Source organism: Pteropus alecto, unplaced genomic scaffold, assembly GCF_000325575.1.
Source record: "Pteropus alecto unplaced genomic scaffold, ASM32557v1 scaffold95, whole genome shotgun sequence".
NCBI classification, from domain to species: Eukaryota; Metazoa; Chordata; class Mammalia; order Chiroptera; family Pteropodidae; genus Pteropus; species Pteropus alecto.
This window is the reverse complement of record NW_006441071.1, coordinates 17,634,025-17,653,808: the sequence shown is the minus strand read 5'-3', so window position 1 is coordinate 17,653,808 and position 19,784 is coordinate 17,634,025. Positions and strand designations below refer to the sequence as shown.

Here is a 19,784-nt window from a genome sequence, read left to right as displayed (position 1 = left end):
CCTTTGTTATGGCAGCCCTAGCAAACGAATACACTGGATGTTGAATATGTTAGAGTCCAACTATAAGACCTGGCACAGAGCTGGTGTGTGGCTAAACCTGTAAGTAAATCCATGTTCCTGTCACCACTCTCCTGGTGTGGACTTCCTTGCATTTGGATGTGTCCCCTGTGAAAGGGTATGCTGATACTCTTCCTCATTAACCTCTTCTCCAGCTTTTCCTGCTGCAACATCACCTATCATTATCACAAATCTCAGGAATGGGAAAATGAAGGTGGTGGCTAAGACACGAACAACAAGCTAATAGGATCCAGTCATGTAAAAATTGTAAGGCCTGTATAATAGGCAGGAGGGAATCAGGGGAAGGGAGATTTCTCAGGTGTTGTCTTGATTTCACCAAGGCATAGAGAAGCCATGGAGGGTCCAGTTCAGTGTGTGGGCAACTCTCTACCTACAGGATTCTTGGGCGAAGAAAAACATTTTAGCCTTTTCAAATTATCCTTAGTTATGTCTTGGTATATGAGAAAATGAAAACAAAACACACCAGCAAAAAATCAGCCCTGCTGGCAGGCAAACCATGATGTACCCAACTGAACATACGGAATGCTAATGGAAGAGAAGCAATGTGCTACAACAACCCTCCACATCTACCCATGTTTCAACGAGACAGAGAGGAGGCCACTCTGAAATTGAAAATGAGACTAAACATCCCCCTTTCTGACTAACAGGAGTGACTGCTGCTTCCATACCAGTGCCAGTTCTACCCCCTCTTTCATCTTGCCTGCTATTTCATTATGGATTAAACTAAGCAATAATGAGTTAACAATAATTAATTATCAAATTATGGAGACCCGATCATCGAATTGCCCACCCCACCTTTGACAGATTCCAATACAGAACTGCCCCAGCTTCCCCAACCCTTCCTAATTCTCACCAGCAGAAGTCTGTATCTGCTAAGAAACCCCTCTCAACTCCTGGTACTGGGATGCCCCAGGTTTCTCAGGAGTATTCTCCCTTGCTACAGTAAGTCATATGTTAAATATTCTATAACCACTAGAACAAGAAGAATGCGTAATTTCCAAAACAAAAAAGAAAAACTAACAACAAAATCCAAATGAAGGCAGAAGAGAAATGCTAAAAAGTGGGACAAATAAAAAGCACAGAATAAGACAGTAAAAATTAGTCTGAACACATAATTATGATAAATGTAAATGGACCACATGCATTATTTAAAAGACTATAAAAAAACAACAGCCAGCTCTACTTGTTTAAATGATATGAAAGATATTTTTTAAAAACTTGAAATAAAAGAATGAAAAAGATAATCAGGAAAATACTTCAAAAGAAAAGCTGCTAACTACACTAATGGCATATTAAACAGTCTAAGGCAAAAAGCTTCAAAAGATAAAGAAGTCAGTACATAGCAATAAAAAGTTCAATTTATGAGAGAGATAGGATTTGAATCTTAGCTGCAACTCACAATGTCCTGAAAATATATAAAGCAAAAATTGACAAGACAGGGTTACCGACAAATCTACATAGAGGGATAGTATAATACACTTTTCTTGGTTATTAAGGAATCAATCTGATAAATGAAATCAGCAAAAATACAGAAAATTTAATAATATAATTAATAAACTTAAACTAATGAATATAGAACATTGCACATGTAACAGCAGAATATTTATTCTTTCAACCAAACGAGTAACAATTATAAAAGCTCACTACCAAAAGTAGGCCTCAATAAATTTCAAAGGATTGGTAGGTAATATAAACATTATTTTTTTAACCACAATAGTACCAAAGTGGAAAGCAATACTAAACTATAACGAGAAAATCACATTAGAATTTTAAACTTTCTATGAACTTATAAGTAAAATAAATAAAATATTTAGAAAAGAAAAATAGGAAAATATTGTATACCAAAACTGGGGAGACAGAACTAAAGCAATACTGAAAGGGAAATTTTTAATCTTATCTATTTAATCTTATCTACAAAAGACTTAAAATTAGTACAATAAATATCCATTTCAATAAATTATAAAAAAAAAATCAAAAGTTTAAAGAATTAGTAATGGTAAAAGTAGAAATTAATGAAATAGAAGACAGTGACATAAGACAGAAACAATGCAAAAGTTAATTCGTTGAAAAAGACTAATAAAACTGACAAATCAATGTTTTCAAATCATGAATAAGAGGGAAATACAACCACAGAAGACATTTAGATAATGTATGCTGATATAACATTATACAAATATAATAAACTTACATAAGAAAACATTTAGACCAATAAAATAAAAAACTAAGAAAAATGAAGTTTTAGAAAAGTATAAATTACCACAATAATTCAAGGAAAAAAACTAAATAATCCCATTACCATTAAATATTAAAAACTGAAAAACAAACAACCCTAGACCCAGATGACTTTATTAGTAAGTTTAACCAAACGTTCAAAACAACGAATATTTCAAAAACAAAATACAGATGTAAAAAGCATTAGAAAACCGAATCTAGCAATTCATCAAAAAATTATGACTATATTGCATTTATTCTAAGAATGCAAAATTGGGTGAACATCAGGAAATTATTCAACTTTGTCAATTAAAATAATGGGATCAACTTAACAGATGCTGATAAAATTCATTCACTATTCATAATTAAAAGCATACATACCAAAGCAGAAACAGAAAGGAATACCCTCAACCAAGTAAATGGTATTTTCCAAAATCCTACAACAAATATTTCATTCCTGCCACTCTATCATCTTTCTGTTCCTCAGAAACAAACTTCTGTACCTCAGTTATCAAGGAGATGAAAATGAGGGTTTTTTCCTTATTTATTGCTTTACACAAACTACTTCCTCTTCCCAGAATACTCTACTTCCAGTTCTTATGCTTGGCTACTTTTTATCATTGAGTTCTCAATTCAAAAATATTCTTAACAGGCCTTCCTGAACATTCAATATGAATTTTAAAAAGCACTCTTCCTCCCCAAACCTTATCAAGGCCAATGATGAGCTAAACCTAATTAAGTTATTTGTTCTCATCAGATACAGATTGCTCCTTCCTCCTGAAACCATTCAAAGCATTATTTTCCAGTTATTATATTCTTTTGACTCACTAACGAATTCTTCAGTTTCCTTTCCTAGTTTTTCCTATGTTCAATCTCTAACAGGACTTAGCTCTTATACTTTCCTTCATCAGTGTCTTCTTCCTTGGTGATTTCATCCATCATACTAACAACTTTCTGAATATATTATCTTCAGCCTAGACTTTTCCCCTAATAACTGGTTTATGTATCTAACTGCTCATTCAACATTTCCATCTGAACGTCTACTAGGCAACTCAAACATTACTCACTGTTTTATTAACTAGGAAAAGCACTTGTTTTACATCTTAACATTTCTAAGATTGGGATGCACATTTCAACTATCATAATTAAACTGCCATCACTTAATTGGAAGCTGCATTTTATAAGTGGTGGCATCTTAATTCAACGATATATGATATATTCGAAAATGAACTTCTGATCTTACCCCAAAACCTCCTGTAGCAGATTTCTTTACCTAACTGAAGCTCTACTCTTAAGGATGCCACATACCTTGCAGTCCTAGATGCCTCTTTCTTCCACGCCCTATATCCAATTTGTGAGCAAAACCTAAGCTATCTTCATCTCTCTTAGAGTTACCATATTAGTCATTTAACTGATATTCTTGCTTTTGCCTCTCTTCTGCTGCAGTCTATTTTTCACACAAAAACTATTTAGGTCTGGTTAAAGTTTAAATTAGATCATGCCATTCCTTTGTTCAAATGCTAGCGGCTTCACATCCTATTCAAAATAAATGTAAAGTCTTTACTTCAGCCTACAAGGCCCCAGGAGCTGGCTCCCTGATATTTTCAGACCTTATCTTTTACTATTCTCCTGTTTACAGTGATCCAGTCACACTGGGTACCACCTGCAGAGTTTTAGCACTAGCAGATTCCTCTACCTGAAAAGCTAAAATGTGGTTTCTCCAAATGTCCCCAGGCTCATCCTCTTATTTCCTTCAAGTCTTGGGTTAAATACCATTTTCTCAGTGAGATCTTTCCTGATCATCCTAGTTAATACTATAAACTGTACTCCGGTACTCTCTATCCTCTTTTCCTCCTTTATTTTATCACATAGTACTTAACACCATCTAACACAATGTGTATTTTATCTATTTATTTATCTGCCCCTCCATGTCCCTAATCATAAATTCCTTAAGGGCAAAATGATGTATCTCCCAGCCCTCTATAGGTACTCCATAAATATTTGAAAAATGATTGCATAAGTGCATGCCAAAGATTATTCTATCCACCATTTCACTCAATGAGTACGTGGCCAATTAATGTATTTCGTCAGTAACAATAACAATTTCAACAACTATTATTGAATCATTTCATGTTTGGTACTCTCAAAGCAACTCTGGTTTATGGTTACTAGTTAGATTATTAGAGATAGTAGCTACTGCACACCAAGAAGTTTCTCTCTTTAGGTAACTAGGAAAACTAGACCTTGGTTAATTCACAGTAGAAGGTCAGGAGGGCTTAAGACCTGCAACCATACATAATCAACTTCTGAATCTTAAATATTAATACTCTATTTTATAAATATGACTGACTTAGTAGATATGTTTTAGTTTCAATATCTAAGAAACCACTGTGATCAATCAATGGCATCAAGGCTAACCCAGGAATATCTGGCAATTTTTTAAAATTGAGATGTAATTCACATATCGCATAATCCACCTCTTAGAAGTGTACAATTCAGCTTTCTTCTTTTATTGTGGTAAAATACACATACAAAATTTAGCATTTTAACTACTTTTAGGTATACAGTTAAAAGAATATGTATCAATAATGGTTTGTAATATATCTACAAGGTTGTGCAATTATCACCACTGTAATTCTGTAATTCCAGAAAATTTTCATCACCCCAAAAAGGAGCCCACCTGTTAAGCAGTCATTTCCCATTTCTCTCCTCCCCTCATCCCCCAGCAACCACTGATTTGTCTCTATGAATTTGCCTATTCTGAACAATTCATATAATTGAAATCATACAATATGCAGTCTTTTGTGTTTGGTTTCTTTCACTAAGCATAATGTTTTCAAGGTTCACTCATTATCTATCAGTACTTTATTCCTTTTAATGACTAATATGTCACTGTATGGCTATATCACATTTTGTTTAGCCATTTATCATATGAAAGACTTTTGAGTTGTTTATAATTTTTCACTATTAAAATTAGGATGAAGCTAATTTTGAGCAAATGAGTAGACATTCTCTAGAACAGTAACCAGAACAAAGAATATTCTTCTTTAAAACCCTATTTTGGCAGATAGATACTGCCCAATAGGATATCCTGCTTACACTCCCACAAACAGTGCAAGACAGGATCAATTTCCTTATACCTTCATGTTGATGAATTTTATTTAAAAAATTTTCAGAGCAGAAAGGTAAAAAAACCCTCATTTTCATCTCCTTAATAACTGAGGTATAGCCTCTTTTTATATTTATCAGCCATTTATTTTTACTTTGTGCTAAATTTCTTTGCTTATGTTCTATCAAGTTGTTTATAATTTTTACTAATTTGTATGAGACATTGGTATTCTTAAATTTTAAGATGTGTACATGTTATCCGTGCTGAAAATGTTTTCTCCCATCTGTCACTCATTTTAAACTATTTTTAGTCCATTATTTTTAGCTTGATTTCTATGAAACCTAAATTTCCTATCTTCCTTTTTATGGTTATTGAGTATCCTGTTCTGCTTAGAAAGGCTTTTTCCTTTACTAAGATCTAAAAATAGTCTACATTTTTTTCTATTATTTTTTGTTTTATATATATATATACATATATCTTTTCACTCAACCTTTAACACATCCACATTTATGCATAGTGTTTGCTAAAGCTCTAAAATTTTGTTAAAAAATTAATAACCAATTATTTCAACTTAAGTAATTTATACCTCATACTTACAGCCACCTTTACAATTAATTAAATTCTCATATACCTTTAGTTCTGTCTCTATTTTCTCCATTCTGCTCTTCTAATTTTCTGTACCAATATCATACTATCAACAGCTTTATAGTATAGTTTAACATCTAGTACCCGAATGTTTTATTCATGATTCTGCTTTTCCAAAATCTTGGGTTTTCTGGCACATTTATTCTTCCAGGTTGAACTTTAGAATCAACTTGTAAATTTACCTGTTGAGATCTGTTGGAATTATACTAAATTTATACATTAATTTGGAAAAGAATATTAATAATGATATTAACTTTCTAGGAACATAATGTTTCCATTTACTCAGGTCTATATACTATTATTATATTTTAATAAGTTGAGTATAATCTCTTTTCTTTTTACTTCCACATGTACCTATTTCTCATCACTACAGAAAGTTTTCTAACAATTTTTGAGTAAAAAGATCATTTCTTCATATTTCAATGATAGGACTCTCAGATGATCCTTGAGAACTATTTCAGCTAAAAATTTCCATGACTTTCCATAAACATTCCAAAAAACAACTCTCTGAAAATCATCTAAGCAATGTGTATATACATGTATAAAAGACTGAAAGTATATACGCCAAGATAGTTAACTGGTTTCATCTTGAATACTAACTCTGATCCATCAGAAATGGCTGCCAAGAGTGTTGAGAACATGTAGGCTCAAGAGAAAATACTACCATCATGAATTATGAGGGAGAAAATGGAAAATGGAGACACTGGTGCCAAGGACTTGCCATACATGAGATTCATCAACTTATTAACAGCGGTTATTTCTATAAGTAGAATTACAGGAAGAAGGCCTTCATTTTCAACTTTATATACTTCTATTTGTTATTTTTTAACAAGCATTACTTTCAAAATCAGCACACACAAAAAAATCTTAAATTTGTAAAAAATACTGTAACTTCATAATGAATATTTAAGAGTAGTATATTTCTATTTCATTATCTCCAATATATCTACTTCTCTAAGAATTTCACTGAAAGAAAATTCTTACAATTTAGATTTTAAAAGATGTATTAAAAAAACTTATCTAAAGTATTCTTGAAATATTTCCAATATTTATGTTATAATACTATATTATTAGTCTTTTCTGAAGTCATCAGGAAAGCATGAACAAAAACTAAGAAATTATAGGAAAAAAAGTGATTTCAGCACTTAACACTTACAATTCAATTTCAACCATGCCCTTGGAACAACCTCTCTTCACAAAAAAGCCAACCTAAGAAATAAAAAAGACAAAGTGAGCTGTGTGATGTCATTATTATTGGAGAGATCAAGACTCATTCAATAACTACTCTGTATATCCATTCCCATCACTTTGTAAAGGTACTCTTCCCAGTTTTGGACCCCTCCACTGTTTCTACTCACAAACAATAATAATATTTGTTATCATGTACTGAAGCTTTTATGTGCCAGAGAGCCTCTTACAAAACTTGTAACAAAGCCAGTAAGTGTTACAGAGCAAAGATCTGAACCCAGGTAGTCTGGTTCCAGAGCCTGTGTACTTAGCCACTATACCAAACACATTCTCAGAAAGAAGAGAAAAAGCCAGTGAGAAAACAGGTACTATACAGAATAATCATAAAGAGCTATACCCAATCTCCTTATTACCATTGGAGACTTCTATGGAATTACACAGATTAAATTATTAACAACCACTCCAATATTATTCATCCTGTTATTAATTAGGATATATTGTCATCAAATATTTTTTTATAAAAGAATATGCATAGTAAATACAATTTAAGCACAATTTACATAGTAAGACATATTTGAGTTAGTTTCTATACAAATATGAGCATAAGCATGAAAACACAACATGCCTAAAAAAATCAGATTGGATCTTAAATCAGGCTATAAGTAACACTAAAAAAAAAAAAAAAACAAAAAAACAGTGGAAAATACACCTTGCGAATAATTATCTTTTTAATAGTAGTAATGGCAATGATGACAACTATAACCACAATTAACATTTATTAAGCATTACTAAATGCTACTATGCAAAGTTCTTTGTATATAATTTTCTCATTTAATACTCACAAGCAACCTTATGAGATATATATTATATCCATTTTATAGATGATGAAACTGAGGCCCATAAAGATGGAAAAGAAAGCCTGTTCTTATAACCAGAAAGTACAGCTTAATGATTAAGAGTACAGGCTTTAACATACACTGTCCAGGTTCAAATCTCAATTCAATCATATATAAGTTCTATGACCTTGACCAGGTTACTTAAACTTCTCTGTTCTAGTTTATTCATAAATAGGAAAAACAATGGCATTTTTGTAAGTGTGCTATCTGCTCATTAGCTTATAGCAATTAAAATACTTGCTACCAATCAGAATAAAAAAAAGTCAGGAGGCAGTTCTTATTGTGAAGTATATATATAAATGGTACAGAACATGTCAGTGTTCAATTTTTATAACAGCATTTAAATATAAATACAACATTAAAAATAGTTTTGCTGAGAACATGGGCAGCCTCTAAATAAATCTGTGGATATCCAAAGGTCTGCAGTTTGTCACCTAAGAAACACTGCATTCCACAGCTGCCTTTAAAAGCCCTACCGCTCAAGGATAAGAGATATCTTCTTTATGACAAAAATATATAAAAAGGTTGGTGAAAACTGTTACGGCCCCATCTATTCTTACTGCACAGCCCTTGGAGTACAATCCAGCTGACCATTATACAGAGATAAGGATTTGATAAATGATTTCTAACAATTAAAAAACTATACATTAATATTTATAAATATCTGAGTTGGTCCTTGAAAGTTATCTACGCCAATGCCCTTATCTTTGAAATAAAGAAAAAGTGAGGTCCAGACAACTAAGGTCGCAAGGCTAATTATTAACAGAATGGTATCTTTACCTCATCAATGCCTCCCATATAGCCTTAAAAACACATCCATTTCTGAATAGGTTTATAATCTTCATGGTTATACATCTCAATCTTGTAACACTAGATTAAATTTTAAGCCTGGTTAAGAAACATTATTTTGATATAATTGCAATGTTTTTAATAGTTTTAGAAAAATATAAAGAATCATTTCAAGTTTTAACAATATTTTACAGTGGAGTAACAACTCAACATTCAGACTTTCTTTTTAAAACATGTCTTTATGTGAAATTTATACCAAACAGCATATATAAACATCATCATGTACTGTTTAGAAATAAAACCATTTATCTACCAATTTAAGGAACTGAACATTATCAGTCTAACATTCCTTGTATAACTCACCACGATTGCATTCTTCTCTCCCCTCAACAAATGTAATCTCTAAGATGATTTGTTGATCATCCTTTTGCTTTTCATTAGTTTTGCTATATACATCTCTAAATATTAAAAATATTTTTTGACCATTCTATAAACTCATATTACATGTATTCTTCCAAGATGGTATTTTTCTTAATGTTTTTGAGATTTAACCAATATACTAAAGCAAAGATTTTCACTATCACATAACATGCAATTTTATTTTATACTAGTACTGTAAACAATACCGCTATAAATATTTCCATAAGTTCATCTAGTATAAATGTACAAGAGCTTACTAAGCCTATCCAAGAGTAAAATCTGATTGGGCATATGCACCTACAAATTTACTAGGTAATGCCATATCATTTTCCAAGGAAGCTGCATAAATTTACATTCCCACCAAGAGAGTATCAAAATTCCCAGTGTTCCATAGCCTTGCAAGTATATGGCTCTGGCAAAATTTTTGTAAGCCTAATGGATATACGATGCCAGGGTTAATTTGCATTTCTCTGATCATTAAGAAGTTGAGCATCTTTTCATGTTTATTGACTGTTGAGCTGCCTCTTCTGTGAGACATCTGATCATATCTTTTGCCTATTTTTCTTCTGAGTTGTTATTGTTTTGCTTATTATATATTCTAGATACCAATCTTTTGTTATGTGTTATATACCTTCTCCCAATTTGTGGCTCATCTTTCTTTTTGGTGTTTTTTGATAAACAGAAATTTCTTAATTTTGTTTTGGTTGAATTTATCAATATTTTCCTTTTTGATCTACATATTTAAAAAAATTGTTCTTTAATCTAAAGTCACAAAGATATTTTCCTCTATTACTTATATCTTCCAAAACGTTCTGGTCAATCACACTTAGATCTTCAATCCACCTGGAATTGATTTTTGTAAGGTATGAGGATAGGACACAGTTTCCTTTTTTTCTTATATGAATAACCAACTATCTCAGTACTATTTATTCATTTTTCCCCATTCATATACAATGTCAGTTCTATCATAAATCAAGAGTCTACTAAACATGGCATTGTACCTGGGCTTTTTATTTTGTCGCATCACACTGGTCTATTTTACATTCCTACACCAAACACACATCTTAAATTATTTTAACTTCATATTAAGTCTCAATATCTGGTAGGACAAGTTTTCCTATTTTGTTCTATTTCTTAGGAGTATCTAAGCTATTCTCTGGTCCTTTGTTCTTCCATCTAAATTTTAGAACCAGTTTGTAATTTGCTGTAAACAGTGCTGAATATTTTAACTGGAATGACAATGACTATGCAGATCAATGTGAAGAATGACATTTTTATATTAGGTCTTTCTGCCCATTTATATAGGGTCTCTCTCCATTTAATCAAACTTTAAAGTTTTTAAATAAAATTGTATTAATTTCTGCATATAGGCCTTACATGTAATGTTTATTGCTAACTTGTACTTTTGTTGCTATTGCAAATGGTATCTATTTTTAACTGCATTTTTCTGTTCATTGTTAGTGTACAGATATGCAACTTATTTTGTTATATAATCTTATATCTAGCAATGCTAATAAAATTCTGTATTAATTCATCAGAAGGCTTACCTAGAGCTTCTTTTGTGGTTTTTATGCAGACACTAATCTGACCTGTGAATGAGTTTTCTGACTTTCCAACTTGTATCTTTTCTGTCTCACCTTCCGGTCTACTTAGAACTTCCAGTACAATGTTGAACAGCAGTGATAGTAGGCAACCTTCGCTTATTCCTGACTTTGCTACATTTTCATAGATATCTTTTATGAAATTAAGGAAGATAAGATCCCTTCTATTCTGAATTTGCTAAGAGTTTTAAATCCTAAATTACTGTGGAATTTAATTGAATGCTTTTATCTCAATTGAGATGATCATATAGTTCTCCTTTAAAAGCATGTCAGTTTTTTCTAATGTTCAATCAATCTCTCATTCCTTGAATAAATTCAATTTGGTCATGATGTATTATGCATCTTATGTATTATTAGACACAGGAGGCTAAAGTTTCTATTTTTTGAGATTTTTGCTTTTATATTCATCAGTGAGACTGGCTTGTAATTTTCTCATTCTTTCCTTAATTGATTTTGGTACCCAGAGTCATATTTTCTATGTAAAATAGTAAACTACTGCTGTTTGAACTAAGCCGTAATTATTTGGTGTTCTGAGAAAAATTAAACAGTTGACTTATTTTTTCTAGTTATCGAGTCAATTTTGATAATTTATATAATTGCAGAAGCCTGTATATTCCCTTTAAAAATTTTTAAATCTATTAGCATAAAGTTATAGTCTCTTATAGTCTTTTAAATTTCTGCTGCATCCTGGTAATGCCCCGGTGGCAGTCATCAGGGCACTTAATGAATATCCTGGTTCTCCTTCATGCCCACAGCAGTACTGCTTTTGCTCATTTTCTCTGATGCAAGGCGTGGCAATAAAATGTGAGAAGAAAAAACATATGTCACTTTTCTGTCAGAAATTTTAACAGCCAATTCCCTTCCTAAATGTGTATTAAAATACAGACTCCATCAACTTAGGTACCTAAGTGACCACAAAGGGCCTACACTGGATAAATAACAAAAATTAACTCTTTTGTATTTTAAACCACTTAAATTTGGGGGTTGTCTGGACTACAATATAACATATCTTAACTATTACTTTTTTTCATTCTTTCATTTTTTTCTTCTTTATCTCCCCCTTATCTTCTCGAAAGTTACTAATTTCATTAGCCTTTTTTTAAAGCATTTTTTAGTTTTGTAGTGCCTATTATATCATTGTTAATTATTTTATTAATTCCTCCCTTATTTTTCAATTTCCATTAAGATTTCTTCTTTGACCTGTGTATAATACAGAAGTACATTTTTTATCCTGAACAAATAGGAAAATTTTAGTTACCTTTTTGTTATTTCTCCCTTATCAGCATTGTGATCAGAGAATATAGTCTGTATGGTACCAATTCTTTGATATTTTTGATATTTGCTTTATGGCTCAGTAAATGGTTTTTAGAAACGTTCCATTTGTGCTCAAAAAGAATGTTTGCTCTCCAATCGTTGTGTTTATAACATGTCCATTAGTTCAAGCTTAACTTGTTCAAATCTTCTGTACATGAATACCTTGTTTTATTACACTTCACAGATATTGCGTTTTTTAAAAATTGAAGGTTTGTGGAAACCCTGCATTGAGCAAGTCTATCAGTGCCAAAAAGATTATGACTCACTAAAGGCTCATATGACAGCTTTTTTAGCAATAAAGCATTTTTAAATTAAGGTATGTTCATTGTTCTTCAGACATAATGCTATTGCACACTTAACAGACTACTGTATAGTATAAGCATAACTTTTAATATGCACTGGGAAACCAACACTTTAGTGTGACTCCTTTTATTGTGATATTCGCTTTACTGTTGTGGTTTGGAACTAAACCTATAGTATCTGAGGTATGCCTGTATTCTAACTAATTCTTTATCTGATTGATCTATTGATTACTAATAGCTCTTCCACTATGATTATGCATCTGTTAACTTCTTGTTAAAAGTTCTGTTTTTGCTTATATGTTCTGGAGCTAGATCATGTGAATTCGAGTTGAGAACTGTATTTTCTTGCTGAACTGAACTTTTCATCAATATTTAATAACCTTTTTTATCTCTAAAAGTATTTTTGCTTTACAGTCTATTTTGTCTGGTATTTAATTCAGCCACACCTATTTTCTTTTGTATATTTGCCTGGTATGTATTTTTTTATCCTTTTTTCTATAGGTTTTTATTTTAGATATTCTTATTTTAAACAGAATGGAACTGAACTTTGTTTTATTTATCTAACAGACTTCCTAAGAATTTAGACCATCTGTATTATTGTAATTATATTTGCATATATTTCTATCTTTTCATTTTATGTTTTTTAATGATTTCATTTTCTATATCTATTTCTTTTCTCATCTTCTTTTCTCAAGGCTTCTCTGAGCTGTCTGGGCAGTGGTTTTTTCCTTCCTTTCTCTTATTCTTTTTTACCTTTCTGGTTTGGAGGATTTATGGATTTCAATTGTTTTAGTTTACCTTAGAAATTTAACATGAATATTTAAATAAACTCTGAAGTTAATCGATTATTTTAACTTCCTCCCAACAATACAAATCCATAGAATACTTTAACTCTGATCACTTCCTTCCAGTTGGCCAGGAAGGACAATAGTTAGTTCTATCTGATTTAAACTTCACAAAGTAGATATTAGTGTTATTTTATAGTTTGCATATAACTTTCCTTGATGTTTATCATTTCTTTGCTCAGACTTTCATTCTGGGATCATTTTCCTTCTTCCTAAATTGTTTACTTTCAAAGTTCCTTTAGTGAGGAAGTTTATTTTTTTCTCTTTGTCTCACTATTCTGACAACATATTACTAATGTGTTTAGTCTTCTCTAATTCCCTAGAATGTGTCTATTTGTGTAATTCATTTATACTGCTCTTTAAATCTGAGAATACAAAATTTTCAACATTTCTGGAAAACTCTTAGTCATTCTTTCTTCAAATATTGCCTCTTCCTTAGTTTATTATCCCCCACTGGAGAAACTTTAAAAACTGGATTATCTTCTTTTACTTACCTATCATGTCTCAACTTCAATTTTATTTTCTCTCTATCTCTTATTGCATTTAAGAAAAATCTTAGTGTTTTAGTTTACAAATTCTCAAATGTGTCTGCTTAGTTTTACCTGTCCATCAAGTTTCTCTCTTCAAGTAATACATTTTTATTTAAGTTCTATTTGATTCTTTTTTTTAACCTGATCTTTTTGTTACTCATTCCTATTATTACACTTGCAACCTTCTTTTATTTCCTTACACTAATTAAATATTCCTAGTTTATCTCTACCTACAGGCTTCATAGGTCTGATTGTGCACTCTGCTGATTTTGTTAGCTCCTATCTTTGGTGATTCATTTTCTCTCATGTTTTGTGATTTTTTAGTTATGAATTCACAAATTTCTTGGGACTTTATGTTTAGATTCTTTTGAGGACTGATCTGAAGATATTTTCCTTAAGAGGACTGCATTTGCTTCTGCCAGTGCCTGGAGATATTACTAACTAGGACTACTTTAAACTAAAATTATAATTTATGATATTTAGGCCACACAAGGTAATATGAATTCTGACCCCGAACATGTGCTAGGGTTGTGGTTAAGACTTCTTTGGAAGATTTTTTTTTCTTCCAATGTATTCAGAGCTAATAATGAGATAAGTAAGTAATCCTTTGGTCCCATTCTGAGGTGTTTTTTCTGCTACACACAATGTTTGGCTTCTAGTTTTATCTTCTAGCCCTTCCCCCACCTGCAAGACTCTCAATCCTGTGAGACCAATTCAAAGCCAGGCTTCAGGGTGCAAGGTCAGCAAATGCCCCTAGGGAAGAAACTCCAGAGCTTGCTTAAATCTTCAGACCCACACTCTGTTTCTGCCCCTGGTAAATTTATTTCACCTTTCCACAAGCCCCACAATTTATTTCTAAAAAACCTTTCAAAAGTTTTTAACATACAAAAATTTCAAGTGTTATGTACTTGGAGAATTTCCTCGGTATGTATATAGCCCAAAATATTTCTAGAAATGGAAATCTCCTCTCAGCTTCTCTACCTGCCAACTTTATTCTTTATATTTAAGCACTACACATTTGCTATACCCAAAGAACTGAGATGTAGAAATTGATTTGTTAGTAAAAGCAAGTCATCACTTTAAATTTTTTTTAAAAGTACAAGTACTTATATTAACTCACCTTATCTGCCCGTCCCATGAAAGCAGGTTTGCCTGCTAATCCAAGGCAAATGGCACACACAATGCTGGACTTCCCTGTTCCATTAGCTCCAATAATCATATTCAAGTGGGGTCCAGGACATACTTCACAGATATCATATGTTCTGAATTACAAAGACGTGAAATTACTAAACAGAGAAGAAGTAAAGAATATTTTCTTTCCAAAAGCACTTGTTTTAAATTATCATTATTTATAGGCTTCTTCAAATTCCTTTAAAAGCTAGCTAATCTTACAAATTTAATGTTATTTATAGGTTGTTAATAAACTAAAGGGAAATATCTATCAATGAATATATCATTTTTAACTGTAAGTGTTAAATAAAGCAAAGTTTGATATTTTTTAACAATTTTATGAGAATATATCAAAGCTACTATACAAATAAAATAATTTTTAAAATTTTATTTAAGAGAAACCACGACTCATCTTAAATCTGCAGATTTTACGTTTAATTTCTCTTGAATTAAAATGCTTAACAGCGACTTCTCATATTCCAATATTCAAAACAATCCGATCAAATTATTTTTATTCTAATTAGAAAACAAAATATATATCAACCCAATTGTTTCATTTTATTATTTTTTTTTTTAATTTCATCCATTTCCTTTAACATGCTGTCAGAGATTCACCAAAGAATGCATTGTCAGTCCATGTTCAAATAAATTTTATTCCTATGGGAAGAAACATGAATGCATCGACGCCAAGTATTTCTGTACTATTCCCTTGTGCCAGAAAGCTGCACGCTATCCAGCACTCTACCTACAACAGTTGCATGTAATCCTTATTGGTTGCCAGGGACAGCTAGCTATGGCAAAATGTGAAGCAAACCCTGACTCGGATATTCTTCTACCTTGTCTTTGAATGCCCTGAATTAAAACCCATAAATTATGTCTTGTTCTCATTGGGTTTTAGTTAGCTGCCAACTAATTCCCCAAGAAGAAACGTCTTACCTGCTACTAACCTGCTAAATACATAACATTTCAACTTTAATATTCAAAGAAATTAATAATTTTGAAATGCCAGGTGGTAATGAAAATAAAAACGGGTGGTAAAGGAGTATTTTCTAGCAGGTTTACAAACCCTCATCTCTACACAGTATCTATTTTATCTTTTTAGATACTTTGTTCTGTTAGCATGAACTCTTTATTTATAAAGTTAAAATAAAACTGGTTTGGGAACTTCAGACACCTGGAAAATTATCTGACTTGGAACTTCTTAATCCCAACACAGGAAGCCCCATTCTTTTAACACTTGAATTTCCTGCTGTGAAATCTCTGCGCAACTGTCTTACTAAAATAGTGATGCAACTGGTATTTAAGAAAACAATAAAAACAACAGAAAAAAGGATGAGAATCTCTGGCCTATATAACATATATTTGTAAACAAGAAAAGTTGCCAACAACAACAAAAAAACCTTTGTCTTTAAAAAAATTAACTGTTCTGATTCTACAATATTTTGGGGAATTCCCTTTTTATAAGTTCCCTTTTCTCTGAACTCCCCCTGAAAGAGCTATTGTCAAAGGCCCACCCTCTTCTAAGCCTATACACTTTGCCTGGTATCTCATATATTCTCCATGGTCTCAGGTAGCATCTATGTGCTGAAAATCAGCCAAAATGACTTACAGATGCAATCACCACACTTCAATAACTTTATTTGGATGTCCCACAGCAGTCACCTCAAACTTAACATGTTCAAAACAAAACCCACCATCTTCCCCGTCCAAAACCACTCTTGTGGTCTCTTAGGTGAATGGTATCATCATTCATCCCACTGCCCATGTTAGAAACCCAGGCATTAGTTTTGAATCATCTTTGATTCTACCATCTCCTTCACCTCTACCCACAACCTCCCTACATCATTCAATCAGTTCCCAAATCATGTTGGTAGACATACAAATCTGATATCGCCAGTTCTCTTAAATACATTTTATACCTGCATTAAAAAAAAAAAAAAAAAAAATTGGATCCTTCATAATTTAGTTCTGGCTTCACCTTTTTCTACTTTCTATCTCCTTCCTCTATGCTCTAATTAGACTTCTAAATTCTACCTACAATGAATTTCTTTCAATTTCTGGACTATTTTAGTCTTCCTTCTTTCTCCAAGCCTTTGCACATGCTGTTCCTTCTGCCAAGAAATATCTCCCTCCAGTCCCAACTTTATTTGACTTGGTTTACTCATAGGAATCCTTCTTTGACCACTCTCTTTCAGGCCATTTCGGTTCTCTAGGCCTACCCTCTTACTTCATTCTTAAAAGTCCTCTTACTGTGAAAATAAAACCTCACCTAGCTATGTGCTTTCCAGCAACCTTTTTTCTCCTCTTCACATCCAAGTTTACTCCTTCATACTCATTCATTCTTTTACAACTTGCACAGTTTACTTCTTTCACTGTTTCAATAAAAGAGCCAAAGATTTCCTAATGCTAAAATGCAGTGGGCTCTTTTCAGTCTTGTTATCTGACTTCAATGTAGCAGATATTTTTGAAATGCTCTTTTTCCTTGGCTTCTTTGATAATATTCTCCCACGGTTCTCCTCTTACCTCCCTGAACAGTTCCTTCTCAGTCTGTGAATTCCTCTTCAGCTAACCCTTAAATGTTGGCATTCCTCCAGGACTCTACACTTGGCCATCTATTCCTATTTGTATTTCCTTTAAAGGCAATCTCGATCATTTCTTTAACTTCAACAATCACCTATATGTATGATTCTCAAATCTCTCACCTGTCCACATTTTCCTGTAAGCTCCAAACACTTGTAAATACTGCCTACTGAAGAGCTCTTTCAGATGCCCCAAAGGAAACTTCAAGTAAGAGGATGCAAAAGGCAATTATTATTATCCTTCCCAAATTGCTCCCTCTTCTGACTAGCACCATATCTGACCAACTAACTGGTCAATGGTGCACTCCTCTCTTACCCTCGTGCTTCACAATTAATATGTAGCCAGATCCTGTCAAATGTTTTCTTTACATTCTTACTCACCACTGCTACTCCTAGGTTCAAACCCTGATCATCACCTGCCTTCATATCATAAAAGTCTTCTGGCACTCTTTTGAAATTATCCTTTACACTGCTTCCATAGTAATATAAGTCACATGCCATTCCCTACTTAATATGCATCCTGGTTGCTTATAGAATTAAGTTGGAATTCCTTAGTATAGTAAACACAGACCCTCAACAGTTGCCTACCTCTTCAGTATCACCTAGGCCCACATATTCACTCACATCCTATGTTCTTTCCTATTAAAATACTTGATGCTTCCTAAATATAACTAACTGTTGCAGGCAGGTCCTTCTGTCTACAGTGCCTTCTCTTTCTTGTAGGACTTCTAAAACCTCCATATAAAGCCCTTTCTCACAGTTGTGGAAGATATTAACCCCTTATCCTTTGTAACCCCATGGCACCCTTATATATACAATATTACAGTAGATAACTCATTTGATGATCTTTCCTGATCTGTATTCCCATAGTAATTCAGCTACTTATTAGCAGTGTAAACATGGGCAAATTAACCTCTGAGCTTATCTGATGAATGGAGATAATATAAAGAGTTGTTATGAGGAAAGAATAAGAGCATTGTATAAATAAAATACCTACTTCTATACCTGGCACATGACAGGTGCTTGGAAAAAAAAAAAAAATTGACACTGTTATTGCCATTCGTACCCCTCCGACACTATACGCAAGCTTTAAAAAAACAAACAAAAAACGTTGACTAAATAACTGTAAGGTGCTATCCTAACACGGTATTTGTGTTAAAATATATTACTAAATTTTAAAATGATTTTTATGATTATTAGTTGACTGAAAAGGAGAGAAAGGAACCAGGGAAGATGGATTTGTAGGGGTCAAGGGTCTGTTGGGAGGCCCAACAACTAAGAGTAAGGATTAATTTTCTTATACATTTCAACCTCCATCCTGTACAACCTTCACCATCTTTAACCACCTGGTAACTGCCTACGCTTTACAAATCTGCCACATCATCACTACCACTCTGATTTAAATGTTGCTTCCGATAAGCCCCCAGGGCCCATAGTTTTGTTAATTACAGATTATGTCCTCCCTCTATAAACTATGACTTTCAGTAGGCAGATATCTAATCCCTACTACATTCACTACCCGCCAAATGACGCCTTCGAAAAACGCTGGTGGAATTTAAAAAAAAAAAAAAAAACGCATCACACAAGACACACACCTAGCACATCAACATAAACAGCAATCTCCACAGCCTCGGTAACCCCGGCACAAATTCAAGGCCAGACCCGCAAGCCAGACACACGTATCCACCCACCCACACGCACGCACTCGGCGTGCGCCCCCGGCCCGCGGGCCCACTCGCCTCCCCCGCCGCCGCCGCCTCACGGCCTCCGGCCACTCACAGAAAGTTCTCCATCGCGATGCGGACGATAGAGCCTTCCACGAAAGGCCCAGACGACGGCAGTGGCGGCGCTGGCGGGGCCGAGGTCCTTCTCTTGCTCGGGACCTCCGACGAGGGATCTCTCGGGGGGGGTCTCTTGGAGGGCAGGGGGGTTGGGGTCGAGGTCTTCCTGCTCGGAGTCGCCATCCTGGGCTTCCTCTCCGCCCCGCAGCGGCTTCCGTTCCCACCGACCCAAGTCCCGACACCCCTTCGTCCCGCTCCCGCGCGAACTGCCCGGCGCGCGACACCGCCCGAGAGTCCGCCCCGCGCCTGCGTAGTCCCGGCCCGCC

General features: G+C 33.5%; 1 protein-coding gene across 4 annotated transcripts in view; it reads right to left on the bottom strand.

Moving 5' to 3' along the window:
• The window catches only part of SMC5 (structural maintenance of chromosomes 5), an 85,858-nt gene extending 66,112 nt beyond the window's left edge, over positions 1-19,746 (bottom strand). For 3 of the 4 annotated variants that reach the window (XM_025051388.1, XM_006918408.3, XM_025051389.1), the window contains exons 1-3: positions 19,457-19,746; positions 15,049-15,190; positions 7,200-7,252 (exon numbers count right to left, since the gene is read on the bottom strand). In XM_025051388.1, coding sequence (XP_024907156.1) covers positions 7,200-7,252; positions 15,049-15,190; positions 19,457-19,641 — 380 coding nt within the window. In that variant the 5' untranslated portion in view covers positions 19,642-19,746. The remainder of the gene's footprint in view (positions 1-7,199; positions 7,253-15,048; positions 15,191-19,456) is intronic. The other variant, XM_025051390.1, reaches the window with a different exon arrangement.
• Positions 19,747-19,784: the final 38 nt, after the last annotated feature.